The sequence below is a fragment of the Aethalodelphis obliquidens genome, unplaced genomic scaffold (genome assembly GCF_003676395.1).
Source record: "Aethalodelphis obliquidens isolate GAN/ISIS:26980383/991018 unplaced genomic scaffold, ASM367639v1 scaffold33, whole genome shotgun sequence".
NCBI lineage: Eukaryota > Metazoa > Chordata > Mammalia > Artiodactyla > Delphinidae > Aethalodelphis > Aethalodelphis obliquidens.
In genome coordinates this window covers 13,460,638-13,476,339 of record NW_020837977.1, presented here as the reverse complement: position 1 = coordinate 13,476,339, position 15,702 = coordinate 13,460,638, and the positions used below count along the sequence as shown (strand labels likewise).

General features: G+C 42.7%; 1 protein-coding gene across 6 annotated transcripts in view; it reads right to left on the bottom strand.

Moving 5' to 3' along the window:
* The window catches only part of ASPH (aspartate beta-hydroxylase), a 386,751-nt gene that overhangs the window by 173,821 nt on the left and 197,228 nt on the right, over positions 1-15,702 (bottom strand). For 3 of the 6 annotated variants that reach the window (XM_027128024.1, XM_027128027.1, XM_027128023.1), the window contains one exon: positions 2,882-5,799. The exons of the other annotated variants lie outside the window; for them this stretch is intronic. In XM_027128024.1, the coding sequence (XP_026983825.1) occupies positions 5,649-5,799 (151 nt within the window). In that variant the 3' untranslated portion in view covers positions 2,882-5,648. Of the gene's footprint in view, positions 1-2,881; positions 5,800-15,702 lie in introns of those variants that run through there. 6 annotated transcript variants of the gene reach the window in all.

Genomic DNA, 15,702 nt, shown 5'->3' with positions numbered 1-15,702 from the left:
CACACACACACACACACACACACACACACACACACACACACACACACCAGGCCTTATTTAAAAGCAAAGACAGAAATATGTAGGCAATGTGTAAAGGAGCTGAACTACACTACTACCTGGGGCTTCTCCCAGGAACATTGTGAGGGTGATATACCTGTCCTGTTCTCTATTCTCTATTTGTGCAGCCTTTCCTATGTTACTTGATTTTTTTGGTCCCTTAGTTTTTCCCACCCCCCAGATGGAAGCAATAATAGCATCACTCCTTAGGGGTATGAAAATGAAGTAACTTCATGCATGTGAAGAAGTTACGACTATACCAGGTGCACAGACAGCAAATATTAGTGTTATCATATACTGTGTTTGGGATCCCCAGATTTGATAATTGGCTAGAGGGACTCACAGGACCCAGAAATGTAGTTACACTCACAGTTAAGGTTTCTTATAGCACAAGGATACAGATAAAAATCAGCAAAGGAAAAAGGTGCAGTGGGTGGAGTTCAGGTACACTGGACCACTTGCAAGCTTCCAGTTTGCCTCCCGTGCAGTCACACAGAGAGAGCTCAATTCTCTCAGCAATGACGAGTGACAACACATGCACAGTGTCACCAACCACCCACCCATGCCTTGATGCCCAGGGTTCTGGGTTTTATTGGGGTGGGGGGGGGTCCGTCACATAGGCATGCAGAGCATGTGTGACTGACCTTAGCCACTCGGTCTTCAACTCCTCCACCTTCCCCAACAAGAAGTCCAACTGACACGGTGTGACCCAAAGCTCAGGCAAACGAAGACACTTTATCAGTCAGGATCCTCCCAGGGTTCAGAAGAACCAGTCAAGGGACAGTCCTGAAGACTTTTGGAATGTGGAGGGTTTGGGCAACTCAGGCCTACTGAGTTAACCATGTACTGCACATATATGTAAATCTTGCTTATTTGAACAACCCAATTCAACCATTTTCTTAATGTTTTGAATGGCTTTTTTTTTTTTTAGTATGTGAACGTTTATTGAATGTCTACTGTGTGCATAGCTCTTATCATCTTCTCTCTAGAAAGCTAGAAACTAATTTCAGTTTCAATCATGTTATAAACACAGGAACTTGTTATTACTCTAGTATAAAAGGACACACCAGAAACTAAGATCAATGCCATTGTTGCAATAATGGTGATAACACAGTGCCCCATAAATTTTGACTACAAGTACATGTCAAGTGCTTTAGGTATAGTATTAGTTTTAGTCTTTCTCAACAACGCTGGAAGGTAGGTAACAGCTCTGCTTTACAGGTGAGGCAATAAAGGTCCAGGGTTCTGAAAACTCCCCCAAGACTCCTCAGTCAGTAAGGGGTCAAGAATACATCGACCATCTGATTCCAAATCTCATGGTCTTAACATCATACATGATAGCTTCCTATGACCTTGAGAAACAAAGGCTCTCAGAAATACTTTGAAACATTAAAAATCTAACAAAATTTAGGAGACTTTATACATCTCAAGATCCACAGAATGTTTAGACGGGGGGCAGAGTTGTGGCTAGAACACGTGTTCATTTTACCAAAAGAAGAGATTCCTGCAAAGAAGATTCCAAGATGCCTCGCTCCCTCAAAATGTGGTGTAGAAGACACAAAAGCAAGGAACACAGAGATACAAAAGGGGGGAGAAGTTATATAGCTATTTTGAGTGTCTTGGTTAATAAGGGGGACATAAAGTCTGAATGCCTTACAAGATTCCAAAATGGCTGACACCATGACTTATTTGTAATCATATCTTTTTCCTTCCCCTGTTATTAGATCTCAGTCTGTGGTAGAAGCTGGGACCCTGAAACATGAGGACAAGGGAGAGAATGAGAACACTCAGCCACTCCTGGCTCTGGACTGAACCCTGAGCCACCCTGTGCTCCGGACATCGCCAGCCCTCAGTGGTAGCAGCCACCAGGAAGTACATGTGCAACTGACCCCACAATGCGTGCGTTCGGCTCGACACAAGGGCCTCCTCTCCTGCCACCCAGTAATGACTCTCACCAGCCATTGGTCTAAGCAGCCAAAGTTGAACAAAGACTTGAGAGATGCTTTTTTTTTTCAGTGAGGGAATTGGAGGATGAAGCAAGGCAGTTATGGAAACAAGATTCCCCCCATCCCATATTTATAGTATTAAGTGAATTGAAAAGAGAAAAACTAAATCTGACGCACACACTTCATCAGGATAAGGATCTTTCTGAGGCTTTGCAGAGACTCTGTCCAGTTTTTGCAATTTAAGATTAAGTGCATTTCCAAGTAGATACATAAGAATTAAACTGTGCAGACACAACTGTCAAGTTTAATGTAGTGCAAAGCCCCAAGACAATAGTATCTCCAGTGATTTCCATTCCTATATTGAAATACTTTCTTTGACCTCATCACCAGCATCAAATTTCAAATTGTTCAGCCTAAGGGCACGTTCTCGTAGGTCTGGCTGTTTGCAGAGCTTGTTGTTGTTTTTTTTTTTGATATCCTGCAAAAATGATTTTGATATCACATCTTTGATCAGGCCACCAGCTGATTATCATGAGCTAATTTTAAACAAAGACACAAACGGAAAGATCTCTATTTCATCTTAGCAATGTGACTTCCCACAGGGGATGTGTGTCTCTAGAGGGTGGGGGGGCTCTCATTGAAAATACATGTCACTGATTAATGAATCCATTCAAGTTGCCTCACTTGGGTCACTACAGAAAAGAAAAGTGCTACAAAAGTATCACACCGCTCCCCACGTCCCCTCACCTCCTCTTGCAACCAGTTAAAGGTGTGCAGAAAGGGCCTGGCTGTTGCTGAGAGGGTAGGTATCAATCATGGAGGAAGACCCTTAAGGATGGTGAAATATGAAAGAACTGAAAATAAGAGAAGACCAGGAATGCAGGATGAAATGCCAAAGATCACTTTATTTCTTTGTTTATTATCCTTAGAAATGGAGTCCCCAGCTATCCATTCAAAGGAAATCAGATAAAAAATAAGCAGATTATCATAAGATATGATATCCTTACTTGTGCCATGTTTCCCAAAACCAGGTGTATGTTCTTAGCTATCTCTTATTCTCCCAGCCATCTGCATGACATGGGCCTTCATTAGTATGACCAGTTGGTGCTCAATGTCAAACAAAAAATATTTTAGTTGATAATGAGCAGTAAAATATGATTTTACACGTTAAGTACTTGGGAGGGTTAATTTGTTGGCTAAAAAATTCAAAGGAAAGAGGTGATTCAACTGGCCATAATCACCCTCAATAGATACTAATCTTAATCATGTATTACGTCTCTTTCTTAATGGATCTAGTGTTATAATTTTTTTCTACTGGTAGAAAATAATAACAGAAGTGATTTTTGTATTCCACCCTTGAAATAAAATTGAAAGAGAATTTAAAATATTTCTTAACCAATTGCATCACAGTATAAATAAAATCAATTCATTTTGTGTAGACATTTCAAATAACAAAAAAATAACACTGAAATAATTCTACCAATGCAATGACTGAAACACTTTTCTTATATACCACAACATAGGGAAGAAAGATGAAGAATTAAAGCGAATTGGAAAACCCATTTTATTACTTGAGTTTATAAAATGGTTGTGGGATCCAGTATTTCAAATGCTACTGGAGTCTATTATTGCCAACATTCTGCAGCAGTAATAGCTCTGGCTTTCCAATCGGCAATATTTAGAATCCTCCTGTAGTGACCCGATTTTAAATACCATACTATAATTACTAAGTTAAGAGCTAGTTTTGACTCTATTCCATGATTTCATTAAATGAATCAAAGATGATGGTTCAACAGTGACAACTTACACTTTGAATTTCTTTATGTGTATGCAATATACATACAAGAACCAAATTCAGTAAGTGACATGAATGTTACCACATGAACACTAGATTGTATTGTTCTTTGTCAGTCATTTCTTCTGTTCAATAAATACTGAAGGACACAAATGCTTTTTTATTTTTCAAGAGTTTGCTTTTTCTCCTGGATTTCGGTAATTAATTTGGACATTTTTCCTCACATGCTTCTTCATCTATTTTAGTGAGATTTTTCAACATTGGCAAAACAGAAGGAAAGAGGACAAATATTTTACAAACTGACTGGAAGCTGAAGTCCTTAAAGACAAGCAAAGGGGGTTCATTTCAATATTAAAGAATGTTTTCTAAATAAGATAAAGGAAGCATCTTTCTTTGTCCTTCAATGGAAAAGAAAGCACAAGTGTTTTTTCTACCTGCGAATGAAATCTGGTAACCTATGTGTCATTTCTCCAGCATTTTTGTTCATATTGGCTTAAAATTCAGTGCATGAATATCATTACATTCTTATAGCTAACATTTCTGGTTAGCTCTGATTTAAAAAACACAAAATTTAATGCATCAATATTCCTCTAAATTAATGACGTGGTCATCTTCGGAACGAGTAGGCAACTGTTCTTTCTATGCAGTAGGAAATTTTAAAGCCGAACTATCAATAATGATTGCCATCTCAAAGTGAAGCTCAAATGGCAGAAGTTTCTCAAGCCAGGGAGATGTCAGAGTCTTCCAAACAATTTCAAAGAGGAAAGCGATTTTTACATCCTACACGCAGGACAGAGATCCTGGCATATTCTTGGTCTTCCACTCTGCCATCCTTCATAGTTTTACAAAATTTTGATGGGAGTCCTTTCAACGGCCTCATCACTCACAAGGATCCCCAACAGAAAACACTCTGGATTCCAGCCCTGTTTCATAGACGCAAAGAGACCAGGAGCCAGGTGTCCTAGCAGCCCCCTATCTACCTGATCCCAAGAGAAAATTTTCACTTGGAGAAATTTTACTTTTTGTTTTCTAATGCCTAGTGCTTGACATTAAAAAAATGTACATGCGTCATTGTTATAACTCATTACAAAATGACTCCAAGTACTTCTTCAGTGTAAAAAGTTCCTCTTAGAAATAAATACCATTTTGACAGTATCTCCACCATTCACACAGCGAGGAGAGAAATTAAGACATGAGCTCTCAATGGTGACAAAAAAGCAAAGAGACGCAATGGGTAGGGAGCAGTACGGTTCATGAAGACATGGGCATAATTATGTCTTTCTCCTTTGTATTAGGAAAATAGAATCGTTTTTTCATATGAGTGCCTTTTACTAAAAATAATTAAAAGAGGGACGTCTGAGTTCATTAGGAAAGTTACGATTAAGCAGAACTAAAGCGTTTATACAGCTTGCCATTAAACTCAACAAAAAAGTAGCGGTGTGTGATGACAGAATCATCCTGCTTCCCTAGAAAAATATAATTGCATAGAAAAATTACAAACTAAAGCAATCCATTTACAGTTTCTACATATACTCTCATTTACACTGATTTCGCCTAAGTGGAAAAAATATCTTTGGCCGGCAAGGTAGAAGCTATCATGGGTTCACCTGGAATACAGGCATCAGATGGGGGCTGTCATGGATGAAATACCGCAGGTATTTTCTAAAAGAATTGCAGCGAGGCATATATTCCCTTTAGTGTCATCCAACCCTCGGAGGAGGTTTAGAATTTTTCAGGCTGCAAATCCAGGGAATTAAGGGCTGTGGTGTTTGAACATCTATGCCCACGTCCAAGGTGACTGAACCAGAGAGGCAGCCTGTCTCCAGCGTGTCCTGAGCCTGCACAAAATGCTAAATCGCAGGAAGGCTGCGTCTCTGATGGGGTGTCAGCTCGGGGTGCCACACATCCACGATGAAGATCAGCCGGAAAGACGTGGCATCCTGCCACACCTCATGCTCAAAGGAGTCATCAAAGATGAGCACCTTGCCTTCTTCCCATGTCCTGGAACAGAAAAGCATGGAAGCTTGTGATTCACATGCCTGAGGATCAATCCACGTCTGTGTTCAGGAAGGCTCTCTCATGATAACCTTTGCAATAGGACCAGGTAAGTGAAACACAGGATGTGTTCTTTCCTCGGTGATTAAGAAAGAATTTCAGGATTCTTACCATGAACATCAGCTTTCATGCTCAGCACTGAAGGTATACAAAAGGCAGGAGACTGGTGAAAAGGGTAAACTTATTCTTGGTACAAACCTAGGCAAGGCTTGTTTAGTCGGGCGAGCACTCAAAAGTGTGCCCCAGTGGCTCATTCCCAAGGTGACCTCCCAGTCAATGGCTCCATGGTATCCTCCCTGGCATTTCAGAGATTGGTGTGGAAGTACAGACAGTGACTGGGTCTCAGGCATTTTGATGTCCCATAGGCATGGTGTCTGTGCATCTCCAAATGATTCTCTTTTCAACCCATTCCATTTGTTAAAGTTCCATTTTATGGAAGGGCAGATTGTTTATACTCCTAATGTTATACGCTGTGCAAGTGGGTTATCCATGGAATATTTGAAATGAATGCTGCAAAACATCCTTTAGGGCTGACAGCACTACTTCACAAGATACCTGTAGAGGAGCTAAGATCTAAATATGGTGTTAGTCTAAATAAGACAGTCGAGAGAGTAAAATGCAGGGCGCAATCATACAGTGCCTTTCAAACCCAAGGAAAGTTTATTATTTTTGCTAATGTTTTCTTCTTTTTCGAATAGGTATTAATTGTCAATATGGCAAATGCTAAGTTATGTTTCTGAAATGAAGTTTTTACTAGGAAATTTTTTCTAGATATCAAAATTCCTCTCAAGTATTTAAAATCTTACTTCCTGGATTAGCAAATAATTAAAATTATAGGAGGAAAACGCTAGCTTGATTTCAACTTATTGCATTATCATAAAGAAGTTTTCCTTAGGGAAATGATTTGTCTTTTTATGTTCATTACCTGGTGATTAATCAATATTAAATTAGATAATGTTACACACGGCAAGCTTTCTCAACCTCGGCAATACTGACATTTTTGCCAGGTAATTCTTTGATTTGGCGGGGGGCGGGGGCTGTCCTGTGCTCTGTGAGACGTTTAGCAGCACCTCTGGTCTCCGCCAGATACTAGTAGCACGCCCTTACAAACTGTGACAATAAAAATGTCTCCTGGGCTTCCCTGGTGGTGCAGTGGTTAGGAATCTGCCTGCCAATGCAGGGGACACGGGTTCCAGCCCTGGTCCGGGAAGATCTCACATGCCGCGGAGCAACTAAGCCTGTGCGCCACAACTACTGAGCCTGTGTGCCACAACTACTGAGCCTGTGCCCTAGAGCCCACAAGCTACAACTACTGAGCCCACAAGCCACAACTACTGAGCCCGCGAGCCACAACTACTGAGCCCGCATGCCACAACTACTGAAGCCTGCACACTGAGAGCCTGTGCTCCACAACAAGAGAAGCCACTGCAATGAGAAGCCCACACACCTCAACGAAGAGTAGCCCCTGCTTGCCACAACTAGAGAAAGCCCGCGCACAGCAACGAAGACCCAATGCAGCCAAAAAAAAAAAAAAAAAAGTCTCCAGTCATTGCCAAATGTCCTGAGTTGGAAGGCAGTGAAGTGGGAGACAAATTTGTCTGAGACATATTAATGAATCTGACACTAAAATTTCCAAATAATTTAAAGTAACAAATATCTGCAAGTTAAAAGCTCCTTGAAGTTGGGAACCAATCCTCTGTTCTGTTACCCATTCTCTCCCCAGCCCCACCTCCTGCGCTGCCTCACACACCTACCCTGATGTCTTTGTTTTAACTGAAGTATAGTTGATTCACAATGTTGTGCAATTGCGAGTTTATTTTTATTTTTTGGCCACGCTGCACAGCCTGTGGGACCTTAGCTCCCTGACCAGGGATGGGGCCCACAGCCCCATTAGTGGAAGCACACAGTCCTAACCACTGGACCGCAGGGGAGGTCCCACCTACCCTAAAGTCTTGCACTCAATAAATTAGTTGCTTGGCTCTTTGATCCAATTCCTCTGAAGGGTCAGGGTCTACTGGAGTCCCATCCAAGTGTAACGAAGGACAAAAATATATAGACTCAGGGGCAAATGACTATGTATTCATTACCATGCAAAGTCAAATTTGAAAAGAAAAGCAAAGTTAAGAAATGAAAAAAATGACAAGAAAAAAGAAGCAAAATGATCCCTAGCTTATACAGTTCGGTGGCCATTTCCTCGGCCTTGTTATCGGTGGGACTAAGCAATGTCAGTGACAAGCCTACAATACAGGCAGAAGACAAGGGGGGAAGGGCATGCAAAAGAAAACAACAGTACATCCATGTTCACAGCAGCATTCCTCACAGTAGCCAAAAGGTGGAAGCAACACCAGTGTCCACTGACAGATGAGTGGATAAACAAATGTGGTCTATACATACAACGGAATATTCCTCAGCCTTAGAAGGAAATTCTGACAATGCTACAACATGGATGAACCTTTAGGCCCCCATGCTAAGTGAAATTAGCCACGCATGCAAGGACAAATACTGTATGATTCCACTTATATGCAGCACCTAGAGTAGTCAAATTCATACAGAAAATTCAAAATTACTTTGGCATCACTCTCTATGAGTAATCTCCCTCTATTTGAGAAGACTGAAAACTTCCCAGGGGGTGCAATATCAAAACTCCCTAAGAGAATCTGTGACATAACTCTTGGTGCGGCAGTGACAAGTGATTCTCAACGTTTTCTGAGTGGTAGAGAGTCTAGAACCTACTTAAAGTACTGGAAGTAATTAAGACAACTAAATTGAACATTCTAAGTTTGCACAAAATGACATTTTTCACTAGATTACGGTAAGTATAAGAAAGCCAAAGATTTAGGAATGCTGGATGTGAGAAAAACCTTAAGCATTCCGTTCATTAACTTAAATTCCTTATAAATTGGGAAAAGCTTTTAGCGCTGGTTCATTCATGGCATACCAGTGCCTGTAAAGGTGGAACTTAAGTTAGCACTGGGTTGTGGCTTTGCAGATATTTTGGGTCAAATATGGACTAGTGTAAACCACTGATTAAACAATTTTTTAAACGTGAAATCTGGGAGGTATTCCAAGGGGCTGGATTCCATTAGGGCCATAAAATTCTATTAGATTTATACTTGCCTTTCTATTTTCTTTCAGACACTTTCCCAGAAAACAGTAAAGATACTCAATTACTTATTGTAGATTCTTAAATGTAGATACCTTCTGAATAGGTAAAAAATGATGTCTTTCAATCACTTATGAGAGCTAGAATGACTAAAAGTGCAGCCCTAATTGGGAAGGACAATAAAACTCCATCCAAATGACATGCAGACTAAAGTGACTTGCGTTCAACAAGAGATGTGTCACCTGTCTGGGAAAGGATGAAGGTTTTCCAGAACAAAAAGAGTCAGAGCTCAAAGATGTCAAAGGTCTTGCACCTCTTCTGAGTGAAAAACAAAGACACTCATTGCAATGCAAAGAAAATAGTTTTCAGGCCACTCGCTTTGAGAGCAAATCTCCACCACATACATTTAAGTTATGCTGAAATTATGACAAGAAAAGGACCCTCTGGAGAAAAGATTTTCAGAGCAGCCTTGGAAAGAGGTCTTCCTGGAGGCGTTCACCCAGCCTTCCTCTGAGGGTCCAGAAAGGCAGGATAGCAGTGGGGAGCTGCACCCCATCCCCAGATGGCTACCTCAGCTTAATTTTAGCATTTCTTACTGTTGCGAGAAGAACGTCTCTCCCTGGTTTGCCAAAAGATAGAAGAATATCTGGTCACAAGATAAACCAACATTGTGTAATTCCTCAATTTCTCAGATTATTATAATTAATGATAATGGTATAATGGTGGCAGCATAAACCTAATAACTATAATTTTGCCATAGAATTACCATCACCATTAATAATGCTAAATAATGACGCTACGTGCTTATAGAGTTTTCCACCTAAAAACTTTATAGATTATATCTCAGTGATCTTTGCTAAAAGGTTCTGAGGTAGACAAATGACGCAGTTCTAATTTTTCAGCAAAGGAATCACATGCAAGCCAGTTCGGATGCCTGCGGTGACACCGTGATTCTGTGGAGGAAGCAGAAAGGCACTAGGCTTGCTTCATTACAGCCGGACCTCTAGCTCAAGATCGCGGTTGTAGGAAACATTCTCAGCGCCTATAGCTGCTATGCTGAGGTGGCCTGAAAGGAATTTAAACAGGCTGACTGGAGTACAGAAAAGGGTCAGAGGGCTCAGGAATCAGGCTGCTTTAACACAGCTCTTATCAATTCGGATCCATTGAAATCCCTCAGTTTCTGACTGCACTGGAAAGCCTGGCACATCCTGGAATTGAAATTAAAACTGCATTATTGCCACTTCCTCTTTTTTCTCTCCTCCTAATACAGAAATACACATGCACATACCTTCTTTGTCTGTCTGTCTATCTATCTATCTATCTATCTATCTATCATCTATCTATCAGGATAAAGCATTTTTCTGGAAGCTAGGACACCTGTGTTCTTGTTCTGACCACTGCTAACTAGCCATGTGGCTGTGATAAGCATGTCACCTGTGGGCCTCAGTTTCCCCATCTGTGCAATGATGGAGGAGGACAGGAGGGTCTCCAAGGCTTCTTTCAGCTCGGAAATTCTCTTAATTCTCTGAGCCAAGCTGTTGGCTGGGACTTTAGTCTTCATATTGCATTTTACAGGATACATTTCACAAACTGTCATCTGAGAAATGGGTATGGTATTTGCTATTTTGTTGGATGTCAAAATAGTAATTTCAACAAAAGATGGCTAAATTACAAAGAAGCTCTTTCCCCAACAGGTTCTGTATATATGCACCCTAGTATCTCTCTCCACCCCTCCTGGGGGGGCTCGTTCCAGCCAGGCTGCCGCGGGGATTCTCTCCCCTCCAAGTGGGCCTGGGGCTTCGGCTCCGCTGTGCAGCCCCTGCGCTGCCTCTGTAACAGCTTTTGACTTCCCCCTCGTGGTCCTCGGTTACCCAGTAGCAGAGGGCTCTGTAACATCGCGAAGAAAGCCAAAAGGGGAGGACAAAGAAAGCGAAGAGGGAGAGGAAACCTCCCGAGGCCACAGAGCTGGGATGCCTCTGGCCCCTCTCCAGGGTGGCGGCACAAGGGGAAATGGAGGGGGTGGCCATCCGCTGTGCCCTTCTGTGCCCCCCTGCCTCAGCGTCCCTCCCAGCCCCAGGCCTATCACATCATAGCCCCCTCTGCATCTGATCCATTCCTTCACCAGCCCTGGCCCTGCACACCCTCGACTTCCCGTTTCCCCCTCCTTCCTCTCTCCTTAGAGCACCCACCCTCATCCCCGCCAGAGTGCGCACTGCAGGTTCCAAGGACCACCTCCGACAGTACAGGAGTGCTTGGTCTCACGCCCTGGGAGGTAAGGGGCAGAAGTCCCCATTTCTGCAGCAATCAGAGACGAGCACAATAAAAGCTCAAAAATACTGAGCATAGTTACCACATCACACTCTGTAAATACAGTTCTGAATGTATTTATACGGATCACTGTAATTCTCAAAACTACACCAAGACATACTTTTATTCTTCCCATTTTACAGATGAGGAAATTGAGGCTCAGTGAGGCCATGCAAGTTGGCTAAAGTTACACTTCATAAGAGGGGAAGCCAGGATTTGAACCCAGGTCATGAGACTTTGGTGCTCTTAATTTGCTTTCATGAAGATACAGGATGTTAAAATCTGAAGTGAAAACTCAGGATCTGTTTTTCCATAGAAACATTATTATAAAGAATAGATACATGTATATGTATAACTGAATCGCTTTGCTGTACACCTGAAACTAATACAACATTGTTAACCAACTATTCTCCAATATAAAATAAAAAGTTAAAAAAACCAATAGTCACTGGTGCTACAGCCCTATTAACAGAGACCATGAGTTAGGAGGCTTTTAAGGGCTGGCCCAGAAACCTCCACATCATTTATTATTGCCATAGCAAAATGGATCTCAACTTTCCAAATTCTCAACCATCAGTTCAATGAACAAATGTTTGGACAAAATCTGTTTTCAATGTGGGAAGTGCTGTTTCCCTGTCGAGACATAGATATTCATCTGTGTGTATGGATAGCCATAGACACCCCATGCTAACCAGGACAGGGGTTAAGAAACTTTATTGGTGTTTTTAATTCTCCAAATTGCTTAAGAAAAAGAAGAAAGAGCGTGAAACGTCACTATTTAACAACAAACCTTAAGGGAAGCATCCCATCCAGTTAAAAGTGACATGTTTGGTCCTACAGTCCCAGATGGACAGGCTTGAATGGTGGATAAAGTAATGTGGAAAGGTCACATTACAATTTGAATGGAAGACGGGTATATTTTGTGAAACAGAAGGTCTATGACTTCAGGGAAACGACTAAAAAAACCAAAAAACAACCTCCCTCTCCCCAAAAAAGGAAGAAGAGGCAAAAATATTTGGTTCCAAATGATTTGGTAATTTACAGCTTCTATAACATGATGAGAAAAAATTTAAACTATCTTCTTGGACACTTTATGAAAACATAACACATAACGTCTATGAACAATTCACGGTAGATTAAAAAAACGGTCTCTCTTTGACTGTTAATATTTTAGCATGCCTTCTACACAATCTTCCTAATAGGAAACTTGAAAGAGTCATGAAAAAATATATTCTAGAATACTCGAGGTGTGTGGGAAAAGGTCATTATTTCCACAACCACATAAAGAGGAATTAAATGACTTCTTGCCCATTCATTTCTTCAGTCTGTTGCTGACCCTCATGCCAACACATGATTTTCTGGCTACATATAGGTCCTGTGCAACGTTTCAGGTCAGCGATTCACAGGCAATGAGGCCGGGTCTCCAGGAGAGCTGCACGGTCACCCTTCTTTCCCTTGGTATGGTTCCGGCATGAACCAGAAGCCCTCGTGGAGACTCAGAAGAAAGGATTTGTCTCTGGGATCACCCAAAGCTCACACACCTTGGCCACTCTGTGAGGATAACGATTATTCCCACTTGCCAGCGGTGGCCTGTTTATCCACTGACTCAAGTTCATTCAGCTCTGACTCAAGATCGCTAATGAGCTCATTTTACTGACTGCAAAGCATGGCCTGTCGAGGGGGACACGAACAAACCCCCAGAGGTGGAGACTCCCCAGCAGCCTTCTCTACTTGTTACCCTGATGTCTGGAAACAAAAACCGGCATTCAAAGTGGTCACCTTATAAGTATAGCATGATCCTAATCTTGTGAACAAAACTCAAAAATCCCCCAAACCTATATATAAGTGGGTCTATGGCATTGAGGCTAGAAGCACAAACTTTCAAGCCAAACTGTCTGGCATGGAACCTTGGTTCCAACACTGTAGTGGGCTGAATGGTGGCCCTCACCCCCAGAAGTATGTCCCCCTGGAAGCTGTGGATATAACCTGATTTGGAAAAAAGGGTCTTTGCCGTTGTAATTAAGTTAAAGGGCTTGAGATCATTCCGGGTTAGGTTGGGCCCTAAATCCAGTAAGTGCCTTTAATTATTTATTTGCTTATTTTTTTGGCCATGCCCCCAGCATGTAGGATCTTAGTTCCCCGACCAGGGATGGAACTCGTGTCCCCAGCATTGGAAGTGCGGAGTCTCAACCACTGGACCGCCAGGGAGGTCCTCAGTAAGCGCCTTTGGAAAAGAAGACAAGGGCAGAAGACGGAGGGAGAAGGTGACATGATGACAGGGGCAGAGATGGCAGTGATGCGCCTAAGAGCCAGGACGCAGCAAGGAGAGCCCACGGCCACCGGAAGCCAGGAGAGAGTCAGGGGACAGGGACTGCCCCTCAGAGCCTCCAGAAGGACCCAACCCTGACCATACCTTGACTTCGGACTTCTGGCCTCCAAAATGGTGAGAGAAGAAACTTCTGTTGTTTTAAGTCATCCGTTACGGCAGCCCTAGGACCCTGATACAAATATCGACACTTGCTAAGCTGAGTGACCTTGGGGAAGTTACTCAGCCTATTTATACATCAGTCTCCTCAGCTGAGAAGTAGAGATTTTAATACTCCCAGTTACGTGGGGTTGTCGTGAAGGTACGCAGAGGGCTTCGAACCGTGCTTGACACGTAGCAAGCACGATGCGTATTATCACTAGGAGCTTCCTCGTCATGAATATACATTATATAGGCCCCAAGAAGCGTCTGAGCAATATCCCTGAGTACTGAAATCAAAAATAATATTTACTTTCTTTGTCGTGCTTCTCTGTGTTTCACAAATTGTGTAGCAGGGGCATGCATCGGTTTTGTCATCGGAAAGCATTTTTTCATTTTAAATGATCATTTTACTTATTGAGATAGACAGCTGCATACCTTCAAGCCCATCTTCAGATAGAAAGAGCTGTGCTACGATCTGCAGTGATGGAATCTTTAACTGACACGCACGCCCGCTAGCAGGAATCGCAGTGTGATGATTAATACCTGAGAACTACAAGGCACAAATTGCTACTCCTTCAAAAGTTGAGAAGCTCTGAAAAATTGCTTCCCCTTGCCCATAACAAGGAAGCCTGATGTCCTGGTACGTGTGCTTCTGTTTCCACACTAATAGTGCTTCCATGATAAGTGTGAAACTTCCCAGATTTCACATTACGTACAGATTTCACGTTCTGTCCTCAGAGTTTATAAACTGACTCTACTATTCAGCTCTCTAGCTATTTTCACTAGAAGCATTGCACAGTGCTTGAATTTCATTGACCCATTTCTCTCATGAAAAACACTCTTTTTGTAATGAAATACTTAGCCTGACCCGGCCGCCCTGGAGTTAAGGATTATGAAGCATAAGAATGTAATGCAACATAAAACAAGTACCATAGAAGGGACGTGGAGAAGGAGGCTGACCAGCATTGAGGAGGGAGAGGAAGGGCACCGATGCTTCAAAGCTCCCTGGGGACGAGACAGCGTGAAACAATCCATCCTCCGCAAAACCGCCGCCCTAGCCCATGAGAGCCGGGGTGTCGGCAAGTGCTTTTTAATAATCACTGTGAATTTGTAAACTATACCATCTGCAAAGTATTGTTATCAGCAGCTACTTACTGCCACCTGAAGGAGGCTGGCTTTTAGCCCAGTGGGAATGAAGGGGCTGCCCAGTCAATGTTCTTATTCAAGATCACCCTACAAGTGAGCTGTGGGGCTGGGCTTACAGCCCTTCCCTACTTCTGGTGGGTGCTGACAGCCCCCCTAATCACATTCCCAGCTTCAGTTTAAGACCCTAAGTTGGTGTACTTAAATTAGGTCTGAAGCTCCTCTCCATCTTCACGGCCCCTGTGATTCTTATTTGACCTCCAAGGAGTTGACCTCGTCAAACTCTGCCTTCCCCAGCACACTCCCACCTCCTCTCTGTTTTCCCTGGGTCCCCTGCCCCTCTCCCCTTTGGCAGAGAGACCCTGTAGACCCGAACGGAGCTCAGCAAGGCTTGGTGAGCTCCATTGTATCTTGGAAGAAACTTCGCCCGGTCTGGCCATCTCTGATTCCCCCTCCTGGCTCTTCCAGCTCTGCCCTCTGCTGCCCCAGCTCCTTCTTGGCTCTCTTTCCTTTTTCTGCCTCCGAAATGTCGATGTGGCCATGGGACTCTCACGCTTCCTCTAGAGCCTCCCAATAAGCCTGCTTCTAAAACCTTTATGTCTAGACTTGACTTCTCCCCTGAGCTCCAGACCTCACTATCCAGCAGACTCCTGGATATTTTCACTCCTGTGTTCCAACAGCAACTTAAACAAATAATATGAAGACCGGACTCATGATCTGTTCCCCTAACCTGCCTCATGCCTCCCAAGCTCTCAGCATTTGCTAAAGCATCAACACCCCCCTACTGACCAAAATGGAAACTGCTGCATCATCACGGACACCCCTCCCT